This window comes from Dryobates pubescens, chromosome 29 (assembly GCF_014839835.1).
Source record: "Dryobates pubescens isolate bDryPub1 chromosome 29, bDryPub1.pri, whole genome shotgun sequence".
In the NCBI taxonomy this organism is placed as follows: Eukaryota; Metazoa; Chordata; class Aves; order Piciformes; family Picidae; genus Dryobates; species Dryobates pubescens.
In genome coordinates this window covers 10,421,030-10,448,531 of record NC_071640.1, presented here as the reverse complement: position 1 = coordinate 10,448,531, position 27,502 = coordinate 10,421,030, and the positions used below count along the sequence as shown (strand labels likewise).

At 55.9% G+C, this 27,502-nt stretch overlaps 1 protein-coding gene across 2 annotated transcripts in view; it reads right to left on the bottom strand.

The window, feature by feature from the left end:
- Positions 1 to 27,502, bottom strand: part of WHRN (whirlin) — a 70,099-nt gene that overhangs the window by 32,841 nt on the left and 9,756 nt on the right. For both annotated transcript variants that reach the window (XM_054174379.1, XM_054174380.1), the window contains exon 2: positions 13,778 to 13,993. In XM_054174379.1, the coding sequence (XP_054030354.1) occupies positions 13,778 to 13,993 (216 nt within the window). The remainder of the gene's footprint in view (positions 1 to 13,777; positions 13,994 to 27,502) is intronic.

The window sequence follows — 27,502 nt, the reverse complement described above, 5'->3', positions numbered from 1 at the left end:
CAGAACACTGGGACTGGCTGCCCAGGGGGGTTGGGGAGTCTCCCTCTCTGGAGATATTCAAGACCTGCCTGGCTGTGTTCATGTGTGACCTGCTCTGGGTGACCCTGCTCTGGCAGGGGGCTTGGACTGGATGAGCTTTGAGGTCCCTTCCAGCCCCTAACATGCTGTGATTCTGTAAACCAGCAACATCCTCTCATCTGGCTCCTGGAGCAAGGCAAAGGAGGGAGCAGAGCAGGTTCAGCTGCTCCCATGGCGCCTTCCATTGTCCATCGCCCCATGCCTGCACAGATGCTCAGGACTGGACATGGCTCAGTGAAGCAGCAGGGGCCCACGGCCTGCAGGGTGGACAATGCCCTGTGTGTCCCCAGGGAGCAGCACAGCCAACCCCAGGCTTGGGGCTGCCCACAGCAAGTCTGTGCTGGGGGAATTTCCTAGGGAAGCATGGAGAACATGCAGCATAGAGCCATAGAATCAAGCAGGTTGGAAAAGACCTCAGAGAGCACAGAGTCACCAAGGTTGGAAGAGACCTCAAAGATCATCGAGTCCAACCTGTCACCCAACACCTCCTGACTGAGCCATGGCACCAAGTGCCACATCCAATCCCCTCTTGAACACCTCCAGGGATGGGGACTCCACCACCTCCCTGAGCAGCACATCCCAATGGCCAATCTCTCTTGCTGGGAAGAACTTTCTCCTCACCTCCAGCCTAAACCTCCCCTGGCACAGCTTGAGACTGTGTCCTCTTGTCCTGGTGCTGCTTGCCTGGGAGAAGAGACCAACCCCACCTGGCTACAACCTCCCTTCAGGTAGTTGTAGACAGCAAGAAGGTCTCCCCTGAGCCTCCTCTTCTCCAGCCTAAGCAACCCCAGCTGTACCACTCCAAGAAGGAAACTGAGCTGCTGGAGCAGGTCCAGAGAAGGGCAACAAAGCTGGGGAAGGGTCTGGAGCAGAGGGCTGGTGAGGAGCAGCTTGGAGGAACTGGGGGTGTTTAGTCTGGAGGAAAGGCTCTGCATGCCCTGTGCAAACCTGGGTGGAAGTCCAGGTAAGGATTGAGAGAGAGGGAAGCAGCCTGTGCCCAGCTCCCTCGAGCAGTCTCAGTTTATGATGGCCTTTGTTCACTCCCTGCCTGGCATTTTCCAAGTGAATAACTCTGGGTGGGTTTTGGCTTTGAGTTCTGTCCCAGGTTTTAAGTCAGTTCTGGAAAGAAGCAGGCAGCAGGAATAAAAAGCAAAGGAGAGAAGCCCCCAGATGTGCTTCACACTGATAGAACAAAAGAAAGAAAGAAGAAAACCAGACCCTTTGTGAGGGCCTTTCATGTTGAAACCCCTTGGCTGCAGCCAAATAGAAAGCTCAAACATTTACCTGGATGGGAAAGGAAAACTAATCCTTTCCAGCTCCAAGCCAGTAATTAACCTGCCTTTCCAGGGACACAGCTTCACACAGGGAATTCAGCCCAGAGGGGGCTGGCTGAAAACCCCTTTTCTGTCTCAGTGGTGGTGCAGCAGCCAGACAGGAATCAGCAGCAGGACATCAGCCCACCTCAGGACAGCCCACTGCAAAATCCTGTGCTTTCAGAATCACAGAATGGCTTAGGTTGGAAGGGGCTTTCTTTAAAGGCCATCCAGTTCCAACCCTCCTGCCATGGGCAGGGACACCTCCACCAGCCCAGGTTGCTCAAGGCCTTGAACACCTCCAGGCAGGGGGCAGCCACAGCCTCCCTGGGCAACCTGTGCCAGGCTCTCCCCACCCTCACTGCAAAGAATTTCTTCCTCCTCTCCAGTCCCAATTCTTCCTAATCTCCAGTCTCAGTCTCAAGCTTCAACCCATTCCACTAACCCAAGACTCACCCAGCCTGGCCATCACCTCCAGGCAGAGGCATCCACAAGCAGGTGCCAACACAGTCTCACAGTATAACTAAGGTTGGAAGAGACCCCAAGGATCATCAAGTCCAACCTGTCCCAACAGACCTCACGACTAGACCATGGCACCAAGTGCCACGTCCAAACTCCTCTTGAACACCTCCAGGGATGGGGACTCCACCACCTCCCTGGGCAGCACATCCCAGTGACGAATGACTCGCTCAGTGAAGAACTTTTTCCTCACCTCGAGTCTAAACCTCCCCTGGCACAGCTTGAGACTGTGTCCCCGTGCTCCTGCTTTTCCATGCTGGCACCACATCTGCCTGGCAACTGCATTAATGCCCCCCCCCAGCTGCATGTGTCTTCTGGACCCACAAGCTGCAGCTGGGTTGATGCCACCCAGGCAGGCTCTCAGCGTGGCTGTGACAACCTGCAGAGCATCAGCCTGTGCAAACCTGCAGGGCAGGACCTGCAGGAGGATCACTGCCTGTGGCAGGGTCCTTGCCTCAGGCTGATGTTCCCTGGGTTAGTTCCTCCCCTGCTTTGAGGTGCTGGAAACAATTCTAGGATTGAAAGATTGTAAAGGCTCACAGGCTCTCCACAACTCCCTGAAGGGAGGCTGTTGCCAGGAGGGGGTTGGTCTCTTCTCCCAGGCAGCCAGCACCAGAACAAGAGGACACAGTCTCAAGCTGTGCCAGGGGAAGTTGAGGCTGGAGGTGAGGAGAAAGTTCTTCCCAGAGAGAGTTGTTAGCCATTGGAATGTGCTGCCCAGGGAGGTGGTGGAGTCCCCATCCCTGGAGGTGTTGAAGAGGGGATTGGATGTGGCACTTGGAGCCATGGTTTAGTTGTCAGGGGGTGTTGGGTGACAGCTTGGACTCGATGATCTCTGAGGTCTTTTCCAACCTTATGATTCTATGATGTTAGGGGTTGGAAGGGACCTTTGAAGATCATGGAGTCCAACCCCCCTGCCAGAGCAGGGCCACAGAATCCAGCACAGGGCACACAGGAACACATCCAGACAGGGCTGGAAAGTCTCCAGAGAAGGAGACTCCACAACCCCTCTGGGCAGCCTGCTCCAGGGCTCTGTGACCCTCACAGTGCAGAAGTTCCTCCTCATGCTGAGCTGGAACCTCCTGTGCTGGGGTTTATATTCATTGCCCCTTGTTCTATCCCAGGGAGCAAGTGAGCAGAGCCTGTCCCTGTCCCCTCCCTCCTGAGCCCCAGCCCTCAGATACTTATAAACACTTATTAAATCCCCTCTCAGTCTTCTCCTCTCCAGACTAAAAGGAAGGTTGAAGGAAGAAGTTTCTCCTCATGTTGAGGTGGAGTTTCCTGTGTTGCAGTTTGAGCCCACTGCCCCTAGCCCTATCACAGGACACCACTGAACAGAGCCTGGGCCCTTCCTCTGGACATAATCTGAGTAGCAGAAAGACAGCAAAGCACCCAGAGCCCCAGATCAGGCTGAAAAGAGGCTGGCAATGGCAAGACTCCCTCTCTCCCAGTCCCCAGCCAACAAAGCTACCTGCCAGCACCTCACTGGAGCCAGCAGCACAAGGGGTAGCTCCATGTCAAGACATTTCCATTCCCTTGAACACTATCCCAAGGGGCTGGTAAGCTGAGAAGCTGCTCTCCTCACCAGATACCATCAGATAGAGTAAGAGATACTCCTAAACCTGAGGTGCTGCTGGGGAGCCACTTTGCTTACAGGCAGGTAAAGGCAAACCTAACCTTCCAGAAGCAGAAAGCAATGGCCACAGCCCTCAGCAAGAAGGCTCTGAAAGACCTTCCTGCAAACCAGAGGTTTGTGTGTCCAGTTCTGGGCTCCCCAGTTCAAGAGGGGCAGGGATACATGAGAGAGTGTCCAAGAGAGGCTGTGAAGATGATGAATGGAATAGAATTAACCAGGTTGGAAAAGACCTCAGAGATCATCCAGTCCAACCTCTCACCCAGCACCATCTGATCAACTAAACCATGGCACCAAGTGCCTCAGCCAGGCTCTTCCTAAACACCTCCAGGGATGGGGACTCCACCACCTCCCTGGGCAGCACATTCCCATGGCCAATCTCTCTTGCTGGGGAGAACTTCCTCCTCACCTCCAGCCTAAACCTCCCCTGGCACAGCTTGAGACTGTGTCCTCTGGTTCTGGTGCTGCTTGCTTGAGGAGAGGAGCCCAACCCCCACCTGGCTACAACCTCCCTTCAGGGAGTTGCAGAGAGAGCAAGAAGGTCTCCCCTGAGCCTCCTCTTCTGCAGGCTAAGCAACCCCAGCTCCCTCAGCCTCTCCTCCCAGGGCTGTGCTCCAGACCCCTTCCCAGCTTTGTTGCCCTTCTCTGGACACCTTCCAGCATCTCAACATCTTTCCTAACCTGAGGAGCCCAGAACTGGACACAGGACTCAAGGTGTGGCCTGAGCAGTGCTGAGCACAGGGCACAGGCCCCCAGTGGCCACACTGTTCCTGATGCAGGCCAGGATGCCATTGGCCTTCTTGGCTGCCTGGGCACACTGCTGGCTCATGTTCAGCTACTGTCAACCACTGCCCCCAGGTCCCTTTCTGTCTGGCTGCTCTCAGCCACTCTGCCCCCAGCCTGTAGCACTGCCTGGGGTTGCTGTGGCCAAAGTGTGGAACCTGGCACTTGGATGTGTTCAATCTCCTGCCCTTGGCCTCTGCCCATCTGCCCAGCCTGGCAAGGTCTCTCTGCAGAGCTCTCCTACCCTCTCACAGATCAACTCCTGCCCCCAGCTTGGTGTCATCTGCAAACTTACTGCTGATGGACTCAATGCCCTCCTCCAGATCCTCAGTAAGGGACTGCAAGATCTCTCTGGTGAGGAAAGCCTGAGAGACCTGGGGCTGGTTAGTTTGGAGAAGCCACAGAGGAGATCTTATCAATGCTGATCAATATCTAGAGGTGGGGGGGCCAGGAGGATGGGGCCAGTCTCTTCTTAGTGGTGCCCTGTGATAGGATGAGGAGCAGTGGACACTGACTGGAACCCAGGAAGTTCTACCTTAACTTGAGCAAAAACTTTACTGTGAGGCTGCTGGAGCCTTGGAGCAGGCTGCTCAGAGAGGCTTTGGAGTCTCCTCCTCTGGAGACATTCAGGACCCATCTGGATGTGCTCCTGGGTGACCTGCCCTGGGTGAGCCTGCTCTGGTAGGGAGGTTGGACTCAGTGATCTCTGGAGGTCCCTTCCAACCCCTGCTACCATTCTGTGATTCTATCAAACCCAAGCTGCAAGAAGGAACCTAAGCACTGCTTAAAAACTATGTCACTGCTGGAAATGCCACAGGGTTGGGCTCCTGAGGGCTTAATTGCATTTCTTACTCAACTGAGACCCACAGCTCTCCAAAGCAGCCCTGGGGAAATGGGAATGGGAACCCAGGCTGCCAGGAAAAGAGCAGCAGCAGCAGGGGCCAGGGAAATAAGCACTCTTGGAGCACTCAGCTCCTTGACAAACTGCAGGTTCAGGGAACAGCTGAGGAATGAAGTGACTGCTGGCAGGTGGGGGGTGCTGCTTGGTCAGGCTGGGAGTGATGAGGGAGGCAGGAAAGAGAGATAGCACTGGGGAGCCAGGAGGAGATAAGCTGCTTGCCAGGCTGAGGCAAAGGCTGAGTCACTCTGCTCTAGGGGCTTAGGGATAAGAGCAGAGACTATTTCACACACTGCTGCTCCAGGCTGAAGAGCCCCAGGCCTCTCAGCCTCTGCTCAGAACAGAGATGTTCCAGGCCCCTCACCACCCTCTGCTGGACTCTCTCCAGATGTTCTTTGTCTCTCTTGAACTGGACACAATACTCCAGAGGAGGCCTCAGCAGGGCAGAGTAGAGGGGAAGGAGATTAGGTGGTGTTGGATGATAGGTTGGACACGATGATCTTGAAGGTCTCTTCCAACCTGGTCTATTCTATTCTATTCTACTCTATTCTCCCTTGCCCTGCTGGCCACACTCTTCTTACTGCACCCCAGATAACCATTGGCCTTCCTGGCCACAGGGACAGGTTGCTGGCTCATGGGGAACTTGTTGTCCCCCAGCACACCCTGGTTCCATCTCCACACAGCTGCTTCTCAGCAGCTCAGCCCTCAGCTGTACTGCTGCAGGAGGCTATTCCTGCCCAGGTGCAGGACTCCACACTTCCCCTGGTTGAACTTCATGAGGTTCCCCTCTGCCCAGCTCTCCAAACCTGTGCAGCTCTCCCTGAAGGGCAGCACAGCCTGAGGGGGTGGCAGCCACTCCTGCCAGATTTGTCTGTCAGGGAGAGCTGGGAGCACTCAAAGCTGCTCCAGGCACAACAGTCCTCACACCACCCTAAAGCAGAGGCAGCAAGCAGGGCTGTGCAGGAGGACAACTGCATCACCCTAAAGCACAGGCAGCAAGCAGGGCTGTGCAGAAGGACAACTGCATCACCCTAAAGCACAGGCAGCAAGCAGGGCTGTGCAGAAGGACAACTGCATCACCCTAAAGCACAGGCAGCAAGCAGGGCTGTGCAGGAGGACAACTGCATCACCCTAAAGCACAGGCAGCAAGCAGGGCTGTGCAGAAGGACAACTCTTTTTGGGGGGGGACCAGGACAGCCAGGCAAGGTAACCCCCCTGTACCTTGCTGAGAAGGGAAGGCCTCAGCAGGTCCATGGCAGCATGGATGCTGTGCACTCCCCACCTCCTTCCCTGTGCCCTACCAAGGCTGCTTTCACCCCCAGGCTGCTCCTGGGTGTCCAGGACAGAAGCATTTGGCAGACCAAGGTCACCATTTTCATTTCAGTTTCAGTGGTGATACATCTGCCTCCTCCTGTGGCAGGAAATGAAGGCAGAAAGCACCAGCAGCAGCCAGGCATTAGCTGGGAGCTGATTGCTGCCTGGGATTTCTTGTCTCTGGCCTGATGAAATGACCTGGTGACAGACTGGACATTAGGGAAGCTCTTTCAGACAGGAGCTACACTGCAGCAGGACCATGCAGCTGTGTGAAGGGCTGAGGAGGTTTCACCCAAGCCAACAGCTATTTCCATGCCATTGCTGCCAGCACCCAACAGAAAAACACCCCTTCAGAAGGCTCTCAGGGCTCATCCTCCTCCTGCTTACCAAGGGAACCCCACTGGCTCCTGTCTAGGTGTCCAGACATGCTGCAAAGGAGGGGGCACAGCTCACAGGAATGCAGAGCCAGCTCCCACCCCAGCAACCAAGGCACTGGGAGCAGCAGTGCCAAGCTGCCAGGGCTGGGGGATCCATCAGAGCTGCCTCAACATCAAGCCCTTCCTCCAGGGCAGGCCACACTGGGGACTGTGCTGCCCCAGGGGCACTGGCAGCCTCCTGCACATGTGGTCAGCATCACTGATGTGCAAACAGCTGCTTGGCAGGAGCTGTGTGCCAGGGCAGTGAGCAGCTCCCAGGGCCCAGAGGTGGCCCTTGGAGCAAGGGACAGGCAGAAGCAGCACAGAAGTCTCTAAACCTTGACTTGGTTCCAAGTCTCAGCCCAACAGTGCTGCCCAGCTCTGGGCCACCTTCCCAGGGAGCAGTGCTGGACTGGTGCAGCACAAACACCACTTTTGGGTACTTCTTTAAGTGCCTGAAATGAAGAGCTGGCATTGCTGCCCACCAGCATGGGGTGCAATGAGCTGAGCTCTGACCCAGCAGACATTCTGGGGTAAGTCTGCTAGGGCACTGTTACAAGGTAGGATACCTTCAAACCTACCTACAGGGGAGGGAAGGGACTCTCCCCCTTCCCTACTCTCCCACCTGCAGCCCTACATCCACTTGTGGTGTCCCCAGCACCAGAGGGACATGGAACTGCTGGAGTGAGTCCAGAGGAGACAACAGAGATGATCAGAGGGCTGGAGAGCCTCCCCTGTGGGGACATGCTGGGAGAGCTGGGGCTGTTCAGCCTGGAGAAGGCTCCAGGAAGACCTCAGAGCAGCCTTCCAGTATGTGAAAGGAGAGCTGGGGAAGGACTTTTGACAAGGGCTGGGAGTGCCAGGATGAGAGGGAATGGATTGAAGCTTGAGGATGACAGATTGAGACTGGAGATTAGGAAGAAATACTTTCCAGTGAGGGTGGGGAGAGCCTGGCACAGGTTGCCCAGGGAGGCTGTGGATGCCTCCTCCCTGGAGGTGTTCATAGCCAGGCTGGATGAGGCTTTGAGCAGCCTGGGCTGGTGGGAGGTGTCCCTGCCCATGGCAGCAGGGTTGGAACTGGATGATCTTAAAGGTCCCTTCAAAGCCAAACCATTCTGTGACTCTATGAATCCCCAGGGACCTGGGAGACCAGTGGCTCACATCTCAGACTCCAGTCACCACAGGGAGCTAACCACACATCCCTGAGCAGCCTGGATGTGCTTCCAGAGGTCCATCAGAGCAAAGCCCAAGCAAGGTCAGAGCAAGCAAGCAGTGAGAGATTTGACCCAGGAAGGGGCTCAGGCAGGCACCAGATCCCAGGCCCCTGATCCAGGAAGGGACTCAGGCACCAGATCCAGGTGCTTGACCCAGGAAGGGGCTGAGGCAGGCACCAGATCCTCCTCCCCACAGGGATCAGTTACAGGTCGCTGGCAGCAGCGGTTTCCATTTCAAGCCCTTCGATAATGAATGCTTCTGCCTGCAGACACCCAAACCCCATCCTTGCAGGCACACAGAGCAGATGGGCTGGAGAGAAAGAGAGCCAGACAGGGCTCTTTCTGTTGCCTGATGAATGGGGGGGTACCTCCAGCCACCTTGAATTTAACCTTGCCCAAGCTGCTAAGCTCCCCAGCAGCACTGCAGGCTGGCTCTGCAGCAGCGCATGGCCAAACCTGCTGCTTCCAGCACCTCAGCCTCCTGCTGAAGCCTGCCCTCTGCTGCACTTCCCCAAATGTGCCTCTCTGAGAGCTTTTCCATATGGATTCTAGGAGATTCAGATGGATTAGAAAGAGGAAGGGAGGGTGGGAACACCCAGCTAAGCCCCAGCCCTTCCCTCTGAACCTAAAAGCCATGCAGAAATCAGATAGCCCTCAGGGCTACCTGTCAGTTCCTGTTGAGTGAGCTGAATGAGCCAGGGGGATGCTGCAGTTACTGGCAGGGTATTTGTGAACAGGATAACCTCCTTTCCACAACTCAATATGGAGCTACATGCAAACAGCAGAAAGCCAAAACAGCCCTGGCACGTGATTTCAGCCCCCAGGGGTGTGCAAGCAGTCAGGGCAAAGCAGCTCATGCCCTGAAGCCAAGTGACCCAGGCAGTGACACCAAATAACCTCCCCCCAGCCCAGGCAGGTTCTCCTCACTGCATTCACCAGCAGCTGGCAAAGCAAAGCACCTCTGCTCACAGAAGCCTTTGGGTGGTGGCCTTGGTCACTCAAGAGTTGGAGCACCCAGGAACTTCCCCCTGCCGGTCTCAGAGATGGGAGCTCAGCAGGCTGTCACAAGGTGAATGCTAAGCCTTGCATGGGGGTCAGGAAGGAAGGGACAGGGACAGCCTCTGCTCACCTGGGCCCTGGGACAGGACAAGGGGCAATGGATGGAAACTCCAGCACAGGAGGATCCACCTCAACATGAGGAAGAACTTCACTGTGAGGGTCCCAGAGGCCTGGAGCAGGCTGCCCAGAGGGGTTGTGGAGTCTCCTCTGGAGACTTCCCAGACCCATCTGGATGTGTTCCTGTGACCTGTGTTGGATTCTATGCTCCTGCTCTGGCAGGGGAGTTGGACTCCATGATCTCCAGAGGTCCCTTCCAGCCCCTAACATCCTGTGAGCCTGTGATGCTGACACCAGTAAGTGGCACTGTGAGGAGGAGCTTGGTTTGGAGGTAGGCTGGAGGAAGTGCAAGGAGCAAAGGGGTCAGGGTGATGTTCTGAGCACTCTTGGGTCCCATCAGTGCCAACAGCTATGGCTGAAAGCTCTTCTGAACCACTGAGCCAGCAGGCCAGGGAGAAAGATGCATCTTGTTTGTGGTCAGGAGGGCTGAAGCCCATTACTAGGGTCAAGGAGGCACAAAAGAGTCTGACACAAGAGATCCTGAAGGTCTCTTCCAAGCTGGTTTATTCTATTCTAAGTCAAGCCTGCAGGAGCTGAGGGAGCCAAGGGTAGAGCTGGGTGGGAGGGACCCCAGGATGAAACAACACATGGGTGACAGCCTCTGTCAGAAGGGTGGCACAGACATGGTGGCTGAGAGGGACAGGATGGGAACTGCAGAGTGACAGCACAGAGGAGCAGTGCCAGGAGAGGGGTGAATTGATGCCAGCACTGCCTTCTGCAACAGATCTTTGCACACCCCTTACTGTGAGCTTCAAACATTGCCTGCACCTGGCACCAGCTCCTCCAGGTGAACAGAAGGGCCTTCACCCCCTGCTCTGGGCTCAAAGCAAGATCCTCCACTAGAAGAAGTCAAAGGGCTGTGTGACTGGGGGAAGCAGCACCAACAAATGGAAGAACAAACTCAGATTTTGGCAGAACAATAGGTCCTGAAGCCAGCAAGGAGCACCCTGCAGAGCAGGCATCCCCCCCCAGGCTGGCAAACCTTCCATGTGCTCTGCAGGCACAGCACCCCCAGGGATCAGTGCTGGGCCCCAGCCTGCTCAGGATCTTCACTGATAATCTGCAGGAGGGCATTGAGTCCAGCATCAGCAAATTTGCAGATGACACCAAGCTGGGAGCAGGAGTTGAGCTGTTAGAGGGTGGGAGAGCTCTGCAGAGGGACCTGGACAGGCTGGGCAGATGGGCAGAGGCCAAGGGCAGGAGATTGAACACATCCAAGTGCCAGGTTCCACACTTTGGCCACAGCAACCCCAGGCAGTGCCACAGGCTGGGGGCAGAGTGGGTGAGAGCAGCCAGGCAGAGAGGGACCTGGGGGTGCTGGGTGACAGCAGCTGAACAAGAGGCAGCAGCATGCCCAGGCAGCCAAGAAGGCCAATGGCATCCTGGCCTGCATCAGGAACAGTGTGGCCAGCAGGAGCAGGGAAGGCATTGTGCCCCTGGACTCTGCACTGGTTAGGCCACACCTTGAGTCCTGGGTCCAGTTCTGGGCCTCTCAGATTAGGAAAGATGTTGAGATGCTGGAAGGTGTCCAGAGAAGGGCAACAAAGCTGGGGAGGGGTCTGGAGCACAGCCCTGGGAGGAGAGGCTGAGGGAGCTGGGGTTGCTTAGCCTGCAGAAGAGGAGGCTCAGGGGAGACCTTCTTGCTCTAACTCCCTGCAGGGAGGTTGTAGCCAGGTGGGGGTTGGTCTCTTCTCCCAGGCAAGCAGCACCAGAACATGAGGACACAGTCTCAAGCTGTGCCAGGGGAGGTTTAGGCTGGAGGTGAGGAGAAAGTTCTTCCCAGCAAGAGAGATTGGCCATGGGAATGTGCTGCCCAGGGAGGTGGTGGAGTCAACATCCCTGGAGATGTTCAGAAAAGGACTGGCTGAGGCACTTGGTGCCATGGTTGAGTTGATCAGATGGTGTTGGGTGGTAGGTTGGACTTGAGGATCTCTGAGGCCTTTTCCCACCTTATTGATTCAATGATTCTGTGAAAGAGGCAGCACAGCAATAGCACTGGAGAAGCACAGCTCAGAACCAGGGCAACCACTTCTGTGAGCCAAGGTCCTGCCACCCAGCTCAGCTAGAATGGTGCCACAGTGGGAGGCTTGGAGCTGGGGCACCTCTCTGAGCCTGGGAATGAGGGCATCCAGCAGCAGCCAAGCCCAGCACAGATACTCTTTGAAGTTTCAGGTGGCCTTCATTCAGCTTGGCTTCCCTTGCTTCCAAAGCAGATTCAGGTGTGGTAATCAGAGCTACTTTCACTTGCAAAGTTCAGCTGGTTCATTTTACTGTGCACTCCTTGGGAGCTCAGGGCCAGGAGCAGCACAGAGGAGGCTGCTCTGCTCTCATGGCCAGCACAGGGAGCAGCCAAGCTGCACAGAGCCAGCTGGGACACCCCAATCACACAATCAACCAGGCTGGAACAGACCTCAGAGCTCATCAAGTCCAACCTATTACCTAATACCTAACACCTCCTGACAACTAAACCATGGGTCCAAGGGCCACATCCAATCCCCTCTTGAACACCTCCAGGGATGGGGACTCCACCACCTCCCTGGGCAGCACATCCCAAGGGCCAATCTCTCTTGCTGGGAAGAACTTTCTCCTCACCTCCAGCCTAAACCTCCCCCGGCACAGCTTGAGACTGTGTCCTCTTGTTCTGGTGCTGCTTGCCTGGGAGAAGAGACCAATCCCCTCCTGGCTACAACCTCCCTGCAGGGAGTTGGAGAGAGCAAGAAGGTCTCCCCTGAGCCTCCTCTTCTCTAGGCTAAGCAACCCCAGCTGTACCACTCCAAGAAGGACATTGAGCTGCTGGAGCAGGTCCAGAGAAGGGCAACAAAGCTGGGGAAGGTTCTGGAGCAGAGGGCTGGTGAGGAGCAGCTTGGAGGAACTGGGGGTGTTTAGTCTGGAGGAAAGGCTCTGCATGCCCTGTGCAAACCTGGGTGGAAGTCCAGGTAAGGATTGAGAGTGAGGGAAGCAGCCTGTGCCCAGCTCCCTCGAGCAGTCTCAGTTTATGATGGCCTTTGTGTCCCCAGGGCCTGGGTGGAAGAGGCTGTGGCACTGGGCAGGGATATGCACAGCTGCAGGTTTCCAAGGGTTGCACATCAATACAGAGAGGAGTAAAGGCAAGATGTGCAGAGAACACCACAGCTTCAAAGAGCTGCTGCAGCAAGGTGACACTGGGTGGGAGGGGGTGGGGGGACACCTGCAAGCCAGCAGGAGCTGCTTTTCTCTTCTCCTTAAAGTAAAAATAATAGGTCCTTCTCCCCTGGGGCCCACATGAATATTTCATCAGCACACTGCCTCCTTCTTTATTAGATGATTTCCTCCCCCCTTTCTGGCTGAGATGGGAGACTGCAGCTTACAGATCCCTCCATGGTCCTCCCAAGGAGAACTGAGGACACTTTGGGTGTAGGATCAAAGCACTGGGGAGAGGCAGAGTGATGTCAAAGCTCCAAGCAGCTGCCTTTGGGAAGCCAGTGCCCTGCTCAGGTGGGGGCTGGTCTCTTGCCCCAGCTACTAAGTGATAGGATGAGAGGAAACTGCCTCAGGTTGTGCCAGGGTGGGGGGTTAGATTGGATATAGGGAAAAAAGTCTTTGCTGCAAGAGTGGTCAGGGATGGGCACAGGCTGCCCAGGGCGGTGGTGGAGTCTCCATGCCTGGAGGTGTTCAAGAAGCTGTAGGCATGGCTCTATGGGACAGGGTTTAGTGGTGCCCGCCCGGGGGGAAGGGGCCACGGCCAGGCACCGGCTCCTGGCTGCCCTGCCGGCTCCCCAGTGCCCAGGGCGGTGGTGGAGTCTCCATGCCTGGAGGTGTTCAAGAAGCTGTAGGCATGGCTCTATGGGACAGGGTTTAGTGGTGCCCGCCCGGGGGGAAGGGGCCACGGCCAGGCACCGGCTCCTGGCTGCCCTGCCGGCTCCCCAGTGCCCAGGGCGGTGGTGGAGTCTCCATGCCTGGAGGTGTTCAAGAAGCTGTAGGCATGGCTCTATGGGACAGGGTTTAGTGGTGCCCACCCCGGGGGAAGGGCCCACGGCCAGGCACCGGCTCCTGGCTGCCCTGCCGGCTCCCCAGTGCCCAGGTTGGTGGTGGAGTCCCCATCCCTGGAGGTGTGCAAGAAGCTGTAGGCATGGCTCTATGGGACAGGGTTTAGTGGTGCCCACCCTGGGGGAAGGGGCCACGGCCGGGCACCGGCTCCCAGCCACCGAGGGAGGTGGTGGAGTGCCCATCCCTGAAGATGTTCAAGAAGCTGTAGACATGGCACTATCGACAGGGTTTAGTGGCCATGGTGGTGTCGGATTGACAGTTGCTGATGACCTTAGAGGTCTCCTCCAACCTTGCTGGCGCCACGACTGTGTCTTATGAGCGAGAAGGGCATGGGGAAGCGAGAGGGCTGGCACCCGCCGGGCACCAGGCACCTGCAGACAGGGCTGTGGTGGGTGCTCCTGGCTCACCTTTTTCTCATCCCCCTCCTGCAGCAGCTGGAGGTGGCTCCTCTTCTCGCTGTCCTTGCGCAGGGAGCTGTGCTGGTGGTGCGGCAGCCCCGTGGGGGGGGACACGCTGCGGCCCTGGGGGTCCACCCAGGTGTAGATGTGGTTGGTGACGTAGCCCCCCGGGATGCGGCCCACCGAGTGCACAGACAGGTTCAGCTTCTTGCAGCCCTTCAGCACCTGGAAGGCAGGGAGAGGAGAGGAGGCAGTTAATGCCCAGGGAGGTGGAAGAACACTCTTAGGACTCCAGGGTGAGAGGGTTTCGCTCTCCCTTGAGGAGGTGCTCTGCAACCCCCAGCCGAGTGACAGAGCTGCAGCAAGAGCCAGGGATCACAGAACCGCCTGCTTGGAAATGACCTCAGATCATGGAATGGCCTGGATTGGAAGGGACCCTAAAGATCATCCAGTTCCACCCCCCCCACCATGGGCAGGCACACCTTCCACCAGCCCAGGTTGCTCAAGGCCTTGTCCAGCCTGGTCTTGAACACCTCCAGGGAGGGAAGATCCACAACCTCCCTGAGCAACCTGTTCCTGTGTCTCCCCACCCTCATACTCCAGAAACTCCTAAGATTCAGCCTAACCCTACTCTCCCTCAGCTTCAAACCATTCTCCCTTGTCCTGTCTCTAGACACCCTCAGCAAGAGTCCCTCCCCAGCCTTCCTGTAGGATCCTTTCAGGGATTGGAAGAAAGCTCTAAAGGTCTCCCTGGAGTCTTCTCTTCCAAGGGCTGAGGCAGCTCTGCTGTGAGGACAGGCTGAGGGAGCAGGGGCTGTTCAGCATGGAGATCATCTTTGTGGCCTCCTCTGGCCTTGCTCCAACAGTTTCATCTCCTCCTTACACTGGGGACCAGAACTGGATGCAGTACCTGAGATGTGGTCTGACAAGAGCTGAGCAAAGGTCATTGAATCCAACCATAACCCAAGAGCTCCACAACTGGCAGACCACATCCCTGAGCCCCTCACCCAAACAGGGAGGATGACTCCACCACCTCCCTGGGCAGCCTGTTCCAATGCCTGAGGAAGATGAACCTTCAGGTGAAGAAATCTTTTCCTAAAGCTCCCCAGGTGCCACCTGAGGCCATTTCCTCTCACCCACCTCTGGCTGCCTGGGAGAAGAGCCCAACCCCCATCTCACTACAGGCTCCTTTCAGGGACTTGTAGAGGATTTTCCTAATCCCTCCTGAGCTGCAAACAGAGTCAAGGCAAAACTGCTGCTGCTGCCAGAAGGAAGAGAATAGAATAGAATTAACCAGGTTGGAAAAGACCTTTGAGATCACCAAGTCCAACCTGTCACCCAGCACCATCTGATCAACTCAACCATGGCACCAAGCACCCATCCAGGCTCTCCTCAACACCTGGGGAAAGAACAGGGTGAAGCAGAGCATGGGAGACAAGGTAGGCAGTGACATCCTGGAGAAGAGGAGGCTCAGGGGAGACCTTCTTGCTCTCTCCAGCTCCCTGAAGGGAGGTTGTAGCCACGTAGGGGTTGGTCTCTTCACCCAGGCAAGCAGCACCAGAACAAGAGGACACAGTCTCAAGATGTGCCAGGGGAGGTTTACGCTGGAGGGGAGGAGAAAGTTCTTCCCAGCAAGAGAGATTGGCCATTGGGATGTGCTGCCCAGGGAGGTGGTGGAGTCCCCATCCCTGGAGGGGTTCAAAAAAAGGCTTGGATGTGGCACTTGAAGCCATGGTTTAGTCATCAGGAGGTGTCAGGTATCAGGTAATAGGTTGGACTTGATGATCTCTGAGGTCTTTTCCAACCTGGTTGATTCCATGATTCCAGAAGGAGCCCAGCATGGGCTGAGCCTGAGCAGTTTGTGCAGCTTTGGAGAAGAGCCAGAGCAGGCCAGAGATGAGAGAGAGCAGCACTGCAGGTCCCCACAGCTCAGCCCCAACCTTTGCCCTTGGACAAACTCCTGATGCCTCCAGGGGACACTGACCACAGGCCCAGAAATCCATCCTCTGCTGCCATCCCAGCCCCAGCAGCCAATTAATGAGCACAACACTTAAATGCATTGACAACATTTGAAAGAGCAGACACAGAGATGGCCTTGGGCCCTAGCTGCAGCCACTGGCAGCTGCTCCTCCAGCTTCCACCACGGGGAAGCTGATGTAGGCTTTACAAGAAACTGAAATCCAGGCACAGGAGTTCTCCCTGGGGACAGCTGTAAGAGCTGATCCCCTCTGAGGCCTCAGGAACATCAGCCCTGCAGATCTGCCCTCAGGGAGAGGAGAGAAGAGGAGGGAGTTCATGCCCAGGGAGGTGGGAGAACAATCTTAGGTGGGTTTGGGGGCTTTCCCCCATATGTATTTATGTCCTTTGGATGAGCTGCTCTTGCAAGGCCTCCTCTCCCCACTAAGCAGAGAAGCTACCAAGCAAAGCTTGTGGCCAGAAAGGACTAAGCCCAGCAGCTCTTCAGTAAAGAGGAATCTCATTAGTAATGCTGGGCTGGCTGGATCCCAGCTCTGACCTGGCAGTGCTCCTGACCCTGCCTGCCAGAGCGAATGCAGCTCACCACTTCAGCACCTCCACTGCATCCAGCAATTTGGCTGCACATTTGTCACATGCTCCCAAGGTCACCATGTGCCTGGGGAGCTTAAACAAGGACTGGGAAGCCAACAGCCCCATCAGAGCTGCTGTACAACACTCCAGCATCCTGGGGTGCTTGCTAACCCCAGCCCCTGTCTCACAATCGTCAGGGTTGGAAGGGACTCCAAGGATCATCCAGTTCCAACCCCCTTGCCATGGGCAGGGCTGCCTTCCACTAGAGCAGGTTGCCCAGAGCCACATCCAGCCTGGCCTTCAAAACCTCCAGGGATGAGGTTTCCACCACCTTCACTGCCCTGGTCCTCACCTGCCACCATCTCTTCTCTCCCTGCCAGCCTGTGGAGCCCAGCTGTGGCAGACAGGCAGAGGTGCTCACCACACTCCAGTCCTGAGGGCATCAGCCCAAGCCTCACTGGGCCAATGCAGCCATTTCTGACCCTGTTACCCACCCTAGAATACCACTGTCCAACAGACATCATGGTGAGGGGCCCACTCATGCCTCAGGAGAGAGCTCAGCTTCCCAAGTTCAAACTGCCATGCTTGAGGAACTCCTCCTTAGGAGCTCCTCCCTAAGCTGCCAGGAGCTCCACAGCAATGGGCCAGGGGTGGCAGAGAGGCTTCTCACTGAGCTACCAGTGCTGGGTAACCTCTGTGAGCTGGGGTACAGCCCCACACAGAAACATCCTCCAGCCTGGCCAACATCCATGACTCACCAAGCAGCACTGAGCCTCAGGAGCAAAGAACCAGCTCTGAATGAGGCCACAGCTCCTCAGCAAGCCCAGGGCAAAGGATGAGGATGAGCAGTGATTTGTCCACCTGCTCAGGGCCAGTCCCCACTGCCACAGAAATGCCACAGGATCCTAACTGCTGCTGCTTTTTCCTCTCTGCACTGATGCTGGGCTTTCCTCACCCCTCTGTGTTCATACAGTGCCTCAAAGCTGGATGCCACTGGCATTTGAAGAGGGAACAAATTGGAAACTCAGAGCTGAGGCTGGGGCAGAAGCATGCACAGGGCCCTCCAGGAGTTGCCCTCTCCCCTTTTTCCCTACACTTGCTGCTACTCCATTCCCATGCAGACCTCCTCAGGAGTGCATCAGGAACAGTGTGGCCAGCAGGAGCAGGGAAGTCATTGTGCCCTCTGCTCAGCACTGCTTAGGCCACACCTTGAGTCCTGTCTCCAGTTCTGGGCTCCTCAGTTTAAGAAGGACATTGAGAGACTTGAAGGTGTCCAGAGAAGGGCAACAAAGCTGGGGAGGGGTCTGGAGCACAGCCCTGGGAGGAGAGGCTGAGGGAGCTGGGGTTGCTTAGCCTGGAGAAGAAGAGGCTCAGGGGAGACCTTCTTGCTCTCTCCAACTCCCTGAAGGGAGGCTGTAGTCAGGTGGGGGTTGGTCTCTTCTCCCAGGCAAGCAGCACCAGAACAAGAGGACACACTCTCAAGCTGTGCCAGGGGAAGTTTAGGCTGGAGGTGAGGAGAAAATTTTCCCCAGCAAGTGAGATTGGCCATGGGAATGTGCTGCCCAGGGAGGTGGTGGAGTCCCCATCCCTGGAGGTGTTCAAGAGGGGATTGGATGTGGCACTTGGGGCCATGGTCTAGTCATGAGGTGCTGGGTGACAGGTTGGACTTGATGAGCTTTGAGGTCTCTTCCAACCTTGGTGATTCTGCGATGCAGAGATGCCAATTCTTCCCTTCCTCAGAGCATCCACCCTAGCACAGAAGGTGGGACCAAAGAGAACAAAAGAGACCAAAGAGAAGGCTGAGAGGGGATCTCATTAATGTCTACAAACAGCTGAGGGGTGGATGCCAAGAAGGGGCCAGGCTCTACTTGGTGGTGTCCCAAGAAAGGTCAAGGAACAAGGAGTACAAGCTGGAACCCAGAAGGTTCCACCTCAGCAAAAGGAGAAAACTGTGGTGTGAGGGTGCTGGAGCCCTGGAGCAGGCTGCCCAGAGAGGTTGTAGAGTTTCCTTCTCTAGAGAGATTCCAACCCTGCCTGGATGCCTTCCTCTGTGACCTGCCCTAGATGATCTGGCTTTGGCAGAGGGCTTGGACTGGATCTCTGGAGGTCCCTTCCAACCCTTATGATTCCATGATCAACCCTCTGAGCTTTCTGCCACTCAGGAGAGCCACCAGGCACAAGAGCAGTGCCCAAGGCCCCTGGGGCTGTGCCAGGCACTAGGGACTGCTCACAGCCTGCCCTGAGGACAGGGCAGAGGTGGTGGCTGGAGGCTGGCAGCAAGCAGAGCGCTGGCTGCTCCCACCCTGCCCCAGCCAAGTGCCATGCCCTGGAGGAGCAGGGAGAGCAGCAGGGCTGCTCTCTGGAGGCACAGGGAAGCTTCCAGGGATGAGAGGCCAGAGATTTACAAGGGACTTTTTATGTCCCCCTGCAGCTCGCTTGGCAAGGCCAGCAGGAGATGGGATCTCAGGCAGCAGGGAGATGTTTTATGCATGAGGGTGACAGCAGAGAGCTGGGAGGTGAGCAGAGGAGAGCAGCCCAGAGCAGCTGTCTGGCTGGAGGCAGCAGCTGGGGCAGGGCTGCCAGGCAGCCTCAGCACAAGAGGAGACAGGAGAAGAGGGAGGTGCTGGTGGCAGTGCCTCCCTGCAGAAGGCAGAGCAGCACTGGGCTGGCTGGGGACACTGCTAAGCCCTTCACACACGTACTGAGACCTCACCTACTCAGCAAGTGAAGCATTTTGCTGCCCCAGCACAGTGTTTCTCCCTCAACACAGCCCCACTGCTAATGCCTAATGGAGAATCATGGAATGGTTTTGGTTGGAAGAGACCAAAACTGTTCCATGATCCCTCATCAAGTCCAACCAGCAACCCAGCACTGCCAGGTCACCACTAACCACAGAATCAGCCAGGCTGGAAAAGACCTTTGAGATCATCAAGCCCAACCTACCACCCAGCACCATCTGATCAACTAAACCATGGCACTGAGTGCCTCATCCAGGCTCTTCCTAAACACCTCCAGGGATGGGGACTCCACCACCTCCCTGGGCAGCACATTCCCATGGCCAATCTCTTTTGCTGAGAAGAACTTCTTCCTAACATCCAGCCTGAACCTCCCCTGGCACAGCTTGAGACTGTGTCCTCTTGTTCTGCTGCTGCTTGCCTGGGAGAAGAGACCAACCCCCACCTGGCTACAACCTCCCTGCAGGGAGTTGCAGAGAGCAAGAAGGTCTCCCCTGAGCCTCCTCTTCTCCAGGCTAAGCAACCCCAGCTCCCTCAGCCTCTCCTCCCAGGGCTGTGCTCCAGACCCCTCCCCAGCTTTGTTGCCCTTCTCTGGACACCTTCCAGCATCTCAACATCTTTCCTAAGCTGAGGAGCCCAGAACTGGACCCAGGACTCAAGGTGTGGCCTGAGCAGTGCTGAGCACAGGGGCCCTCAGCACAGCATCTACACAGCTCTGAAATCCCTCTACAGATGAGGACTCTACCACTGCCCTGAGTAGCCTGGTCCAGGCCTTAACCATTTTGGGGAAGAAATTGGTCCTCATGTCTAAGCTAAACCTGCCCTGGTGCAACTTGAGACCATTTCCTCTTGTTCTACTGTCTGCTCCTTGGGAGAAGAGACAAACCCACACCTTTCCCTAACCTCTCTCCAGATGGTTGTAGAGAGCAATGAGGTCTCCCCTGAGCCTCCCTTTCTCCAGGCTGAACAACCTCAGCTCCCTCAGCTGCTCCCCAGCAGACTTGTTATGTTAATGGCTGGAACCAGCTTGAGGCCCTTTCCTCTTGCTCTAGCACATTCAAGCCTCCAGGAAGCTTTTTGCTCAGGAGGCATCCAGCAGCTAATTTAACCTCCAGCTGCCACAGCCATGAGGAGATGAGAAGGAAGCAGCATTCCCCCTGGGCTAGCAGCACTGCACAGAGTGAAGCCCAGCAGGCATGGGGAGCAGGTCTGGCCCAGAGCTGGGAAGCCTTTGTGCAAGCACACACTGAGCTGGGCTCTAACAAAGCACCTGGCATGCAGAGCAACAAGGCATCAGGTGAGCCAAGCAGGAGAAGCTTCCATGGCACCTCCACAGGGAGACAGAAATCACTGTCAGCTGCTCTGCTGAGCTCCAAGTGAGCAGAGCTGCTGCCTTCTCCCTGGGCAGGATGCAACACAGCTCTTCCCCTTCTGTTGTTTCCTTCTCTGGTTTCCCCAGCCTTGGTGCATCTGTTCATCCCCTGCTTTGGAAGAGTGCTGCCTGTGGAGATGAGATCTGCTACCCTCTGGGGGTAAAGAGGAAGAACAAAAGCTGGTCCCAGCAGTGAAAATGAGAACTCCAGCAGAGGACCTGCTTGGAGAAGGTCCTTTCCTGGGAGTGAGGCAGAGGTTTCATAGGGACAGGCTGGGTCAGCAGCCCATGGAACAGGAAAGAATCAACCAGGTTGGAATAAGACCTTAGAGATCATCAAGTCCAACCTATTACCTAATACCCAACACCTCCTGACAACTAAACCATGGCTCCAAGTGCCACATCCAATCCCCTCTTCAACACCTCCAGGGATGGGGACTCCACCACCTCCCTGGGCAGCACATCCCAATGGCAAACAACTCTCTCTGGGAAGAACTTTCTCCTCACCTCCAGCCTAAACCTCCCCTGGCACAGCTTGAGACTGTGTCCTCTTGTTGTGGTGCTGCTTGCCTGGGAGAAGGAGACCAACCCCCACCTGGCTACAGCCTCCCTTCAGGTAGCTGTAGAGAGCAAGAAGGTCTCCCCTGAGCCTTCTCGTCACCAGGCTAAGGTGAGGTGCAGCCCATCACCAGAGCAGGACCTGTAGGATGGAAGCAAGGCCAGCCTGGGTATGGCAGAGGGCTGCAGCATCCCTCCCCCAGCACTGCTCCTCTCCAGGCCAGGATGCAGCTGGGTGCCACAGTGCCCAAGGAAACAACTTCAGAATGGGAATGGAAGAGGAAGCCTGGTCTCTAATAGAAGGAAGTGCTTAGGGTGTAGAGGTGCTGCAAAAATGGACTTCATTAATAGCCTTCCAAGGGGGCCAGAGCAAAGGCTAATGGGAGAGCTGGAGAGGCAGGGGGGTGTCTCTGCAAGACCCTGGGGACATAGCAGTGCCAGAAGCTGATGGCAACTGCATCTCAAAAGAGGTGACTCAGCAGCTTGGGCAGGATGGAAGGTTCTCAGGTCAAGGATGTGGCACCAAAGGTGTTCATCACAGGCAGAGGAGGTGGCCAATGTCAGGGCAGAGAGCACAAGAGCAGCTCACCAGAGCCAGCTCTGCTCCCTCCTCAGCAAGAGCAGAGAGCCTTGTCCTCCAGAGGCACAGTGTGGAGAGGAGTCCTGGGAGAAGGCAGCAGCCTGGGCAGCCTGTGCTGAGGAGCAGAGCCAAGACATCCTCTGGCTGGAGCTCTGCACTGCCAGGACCATTGCCATGAGATTAATTTTCTTCTCCCAGGAGGGGCAGCTGCTGCTGGCTCTGATAAGCCAACTGGGAGCTCCAGGACATGGATGCAGCCAGTGCTGGGTGAGCAGATGCAGAGCAGTATCAGAGAGCAGATCCAGCCCTAAGAGTCCATCATTACCCAGCTGATCCAGCAAGCAGGCTTCTTCTCTTCTGTTTCACTTTAATTTCTCAGGCCTCACTGACAAGCTGAGGTTCAGAGGTGTTAATGAGCAGGGACCACACACTGCAGCACATCTCCCTTGCCACCACACACTCTGGCCAGCAGGGACCCCATCCCCTCAAGGGCAAGACCCATTCTGCAGCTGATCTCCCTGAACATCAAGGGAACACAGGAACTGTTTCCCTGCCCTCTCACATTGGCTTCTCCCACACTGTGCATCCACCCTGGCCTGCTGGAATGGTTTGCAGAGGCTCCAAAGACCCAGCAGAGCTGCTGGGAGGGTTGATGACAGGCTCCCACTGCTGTACCCTTCAGGCTGCTGCTCCCTGTGCCCACCAGCCCAGCTCCTGCTGGAGCACTTAGCAGTTAGCTCATCCCCACTCCCAGGGAGGTGCCACAGCACCAACAAGCTGGCACCAGGCCACTGACCTGGATTTGCTGTCAGCCCTACTTAGAGAGCAAGAGCAACCAGGGAGAGGGCCAGCACCTGCCCACACTAACAATACCTTCCCATGAAGCAGGTCACCCCCACTCCCTGGGACAGAAGGCAAAGCTTTCCAGGCCACACTTCTCCCCTAACACTCTCACAGGCAGAGAGAACAAGGCTCTGGATGGGAATGCTGCAAGGAAGCAGCAGTTGTGGCTGCCCCCTCCCTGGAGGTATTCAAAGCCAGGTGGGATGAGGCATTAAGCAGCCTGGGCTGGAGGGAGGTGTCCCTGCCCATGGCAGGGGGGTTGGAAATAGATGATCTTTAAGGTCCCTTCCAACCTAACCTGTGAATCTATGAAGGGACTTCTTCCTCACAGACACTGAAGTTCTCTTGTGCCAACAGCTGCAGAGAGCCCACCACCAAAGCAGGAGCACAGGTGATGCCCCCAGCTCTTTGGGAGTATGTTAGATGGGTATGCTGAGCCTCACCCACCTGCAGAGGGCTGACAAATAATTCATGGAATCAATGAGGTTGGAAAAGACCTCAGAGACCATCAAGTCCAACCTATCACCCAACACCTCCTGACAACTAAACCATGGCTCCAAGTGCCACATCCAATCCCCTCTTGAACACCTCCAGGGATGGGCACTCCACCACCTCCCTGGGCAGCACATTCCCATCTCTCTTGCTGGGAAGAATTTCTTCCTCACCTTCAGCCTAAACCTCCCCTGGCACAGCTTGAGACTGTGTCCTCTTGTTCTGGTGCTGCTTGACTGGGAGAAGAGACCAATCCCCTCCTGGCTACAACCTCCCTGCAGGGAGTTGGAGAGAGCAAGAAGGTCTCCCCTGAGCCTCCTCTTCTCTAGGCTAAGCAACCCCAGCTCCCTCAGCCTCTTCTCACAGGGCTGTGCTCCAGACCTCTCCCCAGCCTCATTGCCCTTGTCTGGACACATCCAAGTGTCTCAATGTCCTGATGATCTTTGAGGTGATTCTGTGAATGTCCTTCTTAAACTGAGGAGCCCAGAACTGGACCCAGGACTCAAGGTGTGGCCTGAGCAGTGCTGAGCACAGGGCAGAATGACAAACTTCACTAATTCCACCTCCTTAACCCCCTCTGCACAACCAGGGCAGGCTGCCTCCCCATTTCCTTCCTCCAGCCATTTCACAGACTTGCTACCTGTTGCTGAGTGCTGCTGTGTTTCCCTCCAGCCTCAGACCAGATCTGGCTTTGCCCCATCTGGACGGCCTTTGGAGACCGTGGGATGAAAGGTTTAACACCAGCCCCACAGGGTGGGAGCACAGCTGCTAGAGGAGAGGCTTAAGGGAATAAATTCAGCTGAATCTGAGGATCAGTGCCAAAACATTTAGCAGGAAAAAAAACCAGTCCCCAATTGCCTAGAGATGTTATTAAAAGCAGCAAGTGCCAGGGAGAAAGGCAGATTGATTCCATAAGGCCACCAATCCCCTGACAACACTCCAGCTAATTATCTAGCAGGGCCTTTGAGAGTGAAGCTGCTTGCTTAAAATAGTCATAAGAGGAAGCACACCTCAGCTACCCACCTTTAAACCCCCTCCCAGAGCACACAATGCAGCACACTCTGCCCTGAGAGCAGGACTGACAGCTGCCACCCTGCCCTAAGCCAACCCTGCTTGCCCAGCACGTCTGGAGGCAGGAGGGGAAAGCCTGCAGGATGGGTTGGGCTGGAAGGGGCCTCAAAGATAGAATCACAGAATTGTTTTGGTTGGAAAAGACCTCTAAGAACATCCAGTCCAAGCATCAACCCAACCCCACCATGGCCACTAAACCATGGCCCCAAGTGCCATGGCCACAGGTTTCTTGACCAGCTCCAGGGGTAGGGACTCTGCCACCTCCCTGGGCAGCCTGTGCCAATCCCTGACCACTCTTGCAGCAAGGAAGTTTTTCCTACCATCCAACCTACCCCTCCCCTGGCACAATTTCAGGCCATTTCCTCTCCTTCCATCACCCAAGACTAGGGAGAAGAGACCAACCCCCACCTCACTCCAACCTCCTGTCAGGGAGGTGTAGAGAGCAATGAGGTCCTCTCCTTAGCCTCATTTCCTCCAGGCTGAACATCCCCCAGTTCCCTGAGCTGCTCCTCACCAGCACTGCTCTCCAGACCCTTCAACCAGGTCTGTTGCACTTCTCTGGACCCACTCCAGCTCCTCAATGTCCTTCTTGGAGCAAAAGGCCCAAACCTGAACACAGGGCAGGGACTCCTCCCACAAGCCCAGGCTGCTCCAAGGAAGGGACATCCACAACCTCCCTGGGCAACCTGTGCCAGTGTCTCCCTACCCCCACTGGAAAGAGTTTCTTCCTAATTCTTTCCCCTCCTTCTTCCCACTTTGAGGGCACTGAAAGGTTGGCTGCTGGCTGTGTAAAAGCATCTTCTAGGCCTCCAAAAAAAAATCCTCCTCCCCTCCCCAGGCCCAGGAGGAAGGAGGCTGGCAGAAATCAATGGCAATTAATCACCAGCGTGCTGCTGGCAGCCTGAATCAAATCTGCCTCTCGTAGGGATCCAGCCCACTCACTTACCTTTGGCACTAATGAAATGAGCAATCTCTTCCAATTCAGCCTGTTAGTGGGCAGAGCTCAGCTTGATACAAGCAGCATTAACCATGAGCCATCCTCCCCCTTGCCACAGACACAAGCTGCTGCTTTCCCCCAGCAGTAATAGACTCGGGCAGAGCTGGTTTGGCTTCTGGGGCGGCTCGGATAATGGGCAGCCAAGTGCTCGCTCCATTTGTGAGCTGCTGAGGGCAGGGTGGAGGTTATCCATCAGGGAAGAACCATGCAATTTTCATCCAGTCCCCTAAATAAAGCACAGGCTTGAGGGAGGGAAAAAAAAATAATCAAAGCTGCAAAAGGGGAAGAGCTGCAGAGGTACCACAGGAGGGAGGCAGAGGCAGCTTTTGGAGCCTGCTCCAGCACCACTGAGCCAACCAGCTGCAGAAGTTTGTCAAACCACTGCTCCCTGAGCTGTCCTGGGGTGTCCTGGAACAGGCTGCCCAGAGAGGCTGGGGAGCCTCCTTCTCTGGAGACTTTTAAGCCCCATCTGGATGCATTCCTGTGAGACCTGTGCTGGATTCTACGGTCCTGCTTTGGCAGGGGGGTTGGGGCTGGTCTCTTCTCCCAGGCAAGCAGCATCAGAACAAGAGGACACAGTCTCAAGCTGCACCAGGGGAGGTTTAGGCTGGATGCTAGGAAGAAGTTCTTGCCCATTGGGATGTGCTGCCCAGGGAGGTGGTGGAGTCGCCATCACTGGAGGTGTTTAAGAGCAGCCTGGATGAGGCACTCACTGCCATGGCTTAGTTGATTAGATGGTGTTGGATGTGATGATCTCAAAAGTCTCTTCCAACCTGGTCTATTCTACTTTATCTTCAGAGGTCCCTTCCCACCCCTAACATCCTGTGAGCCTGTGACTCCAGTGGTTTCAAGCTTGTGGGTTCAGCCAAAGCAAGTGAACCATCTCAGGGCCAGTGGGAGTGATGAGGGTCCCTGGGTCTGCTGTGGAGCACAGGAGCAGGGCTGCCAGACCTCACACAGGGAGGCTGATGGAGCCACAGCAGCTAAATGGTTCCTCAGCCAGTGGCAAGGACAGAGCAGAAGACACAGGCAGAGGATGGATTCAGACTACATACAAGGAGGAAATGTTTTACACTGGGGGTGGTGAGAACCTGTCCTAGGTTGCCCAGAGAGGTGGTAGCTGCCCCAGCCCTGGAACCATTCCTGGTCAGGTTAGACAGACCTCTAGGAAACCTGCTTTGGTTAGACACCACTGCTTTAGTTGCAGGGGGGTTGGGCTACATGACTTTTAAAGGTCTCTTCCAAGGCAAATCCATGCCCACCTGCCTGCAAAGGCTTGATCCAGGGATCCTCTGCAGGCCAAGACTCACAAAGGCTATTCCAGATCCCACTACACACCTTGGTCAAGGCTTGCCAGATGCTGCATGAATGCACATGGAGAGACTGTCCCTGCCCCAGCCTGCAGTCTGTGGCTGTGGGTAAGATGCTTTGGATCAAGTGTGGCCCCCCCAGGTCTTGCCTTTCAAGGACCAGGGAGTGCTTCTGTGCAGAGGAAGCAGGAGACTCATCTGCACTGCCTGCACAGGGAGCACATGGGGCTGGGCAGGCAGGAACAAACAACTGGGACATGAAAAGAGCTGATGCAGAGGCAGGAGGAGAGAGGAACAGAGAGCAGGAGGGGTGAGGGGAAGTGCAGGCACTCCAGATGGAAGGCTGGGTGAGAGGAAGCAGTGGGTAGCATGGCACAGGGAATGGAGGGGGTGAAATGGGCTGTCAGGAAGAGAAATGGGAATTACAGGAGGCACAGTCCAACCTCTCCCCCTCTCCCAAGGCAAAGGTGACAGCACTTTGGCTTTCAAATAGTGACATTTATGCAAATCTATGCTAATTGATGCATAATTATGGTGATTGCACACATTTAGCCCCCAGGGCATTGGTAAGCCCATGTCCCCTTCACCTGGAAAGGTCAAATGGAATCTTAGCTTCAAGGCCTTCTCCCTAGCTCCTCTAAGAGCTGACTCCTCCATCCCTGCTTCAGGACAGCAGCTCTGTCATCTCCCAGCACCTCAAAGCTGGGCACTGCATCCCTCAGGGGACAGGACCAATTTGAAACCAGCAGAAGCCTCCCCAAAGCTTTATTTCAATGCAAGCCTGGAAGGCTCTTTAGGAGCTCTCTGGGGTGAGGGTGCACTAAGGGAAATCTGGATCAATATACTAACCCCCTGCTTCCTCTTGTCTCCTCTTTCCACTCCACATCAAAGGCTGAGAAAGCATCCTGAGAGCTACCACCAAACCCATAGTGTCCAGGCACAGTGAGCTACCTGGGGGCAACACTAGAAGTGTTTAAGAAGAGCCTGGCTGAGGCACTTGGTGCCATGGTTGAGTGGATCAGATGGTGCTGGGTGATAGGTTGGACTTGGTGATCTCAGAAGTCTTTCCCAACCTGGTTAATTCTGTAAAACTGGCTTGGAAAGCATTGGTAGGGAGGAAGGAGCAAGACCCTTGATGAAGCACCAAGGACAGAGCCCAGCACAGGGCCAGGAAGATGCTGAGGGGACTGCAGCATCTCTCCTGGGAAGAAAGGCTGAGAGCTGGGGCT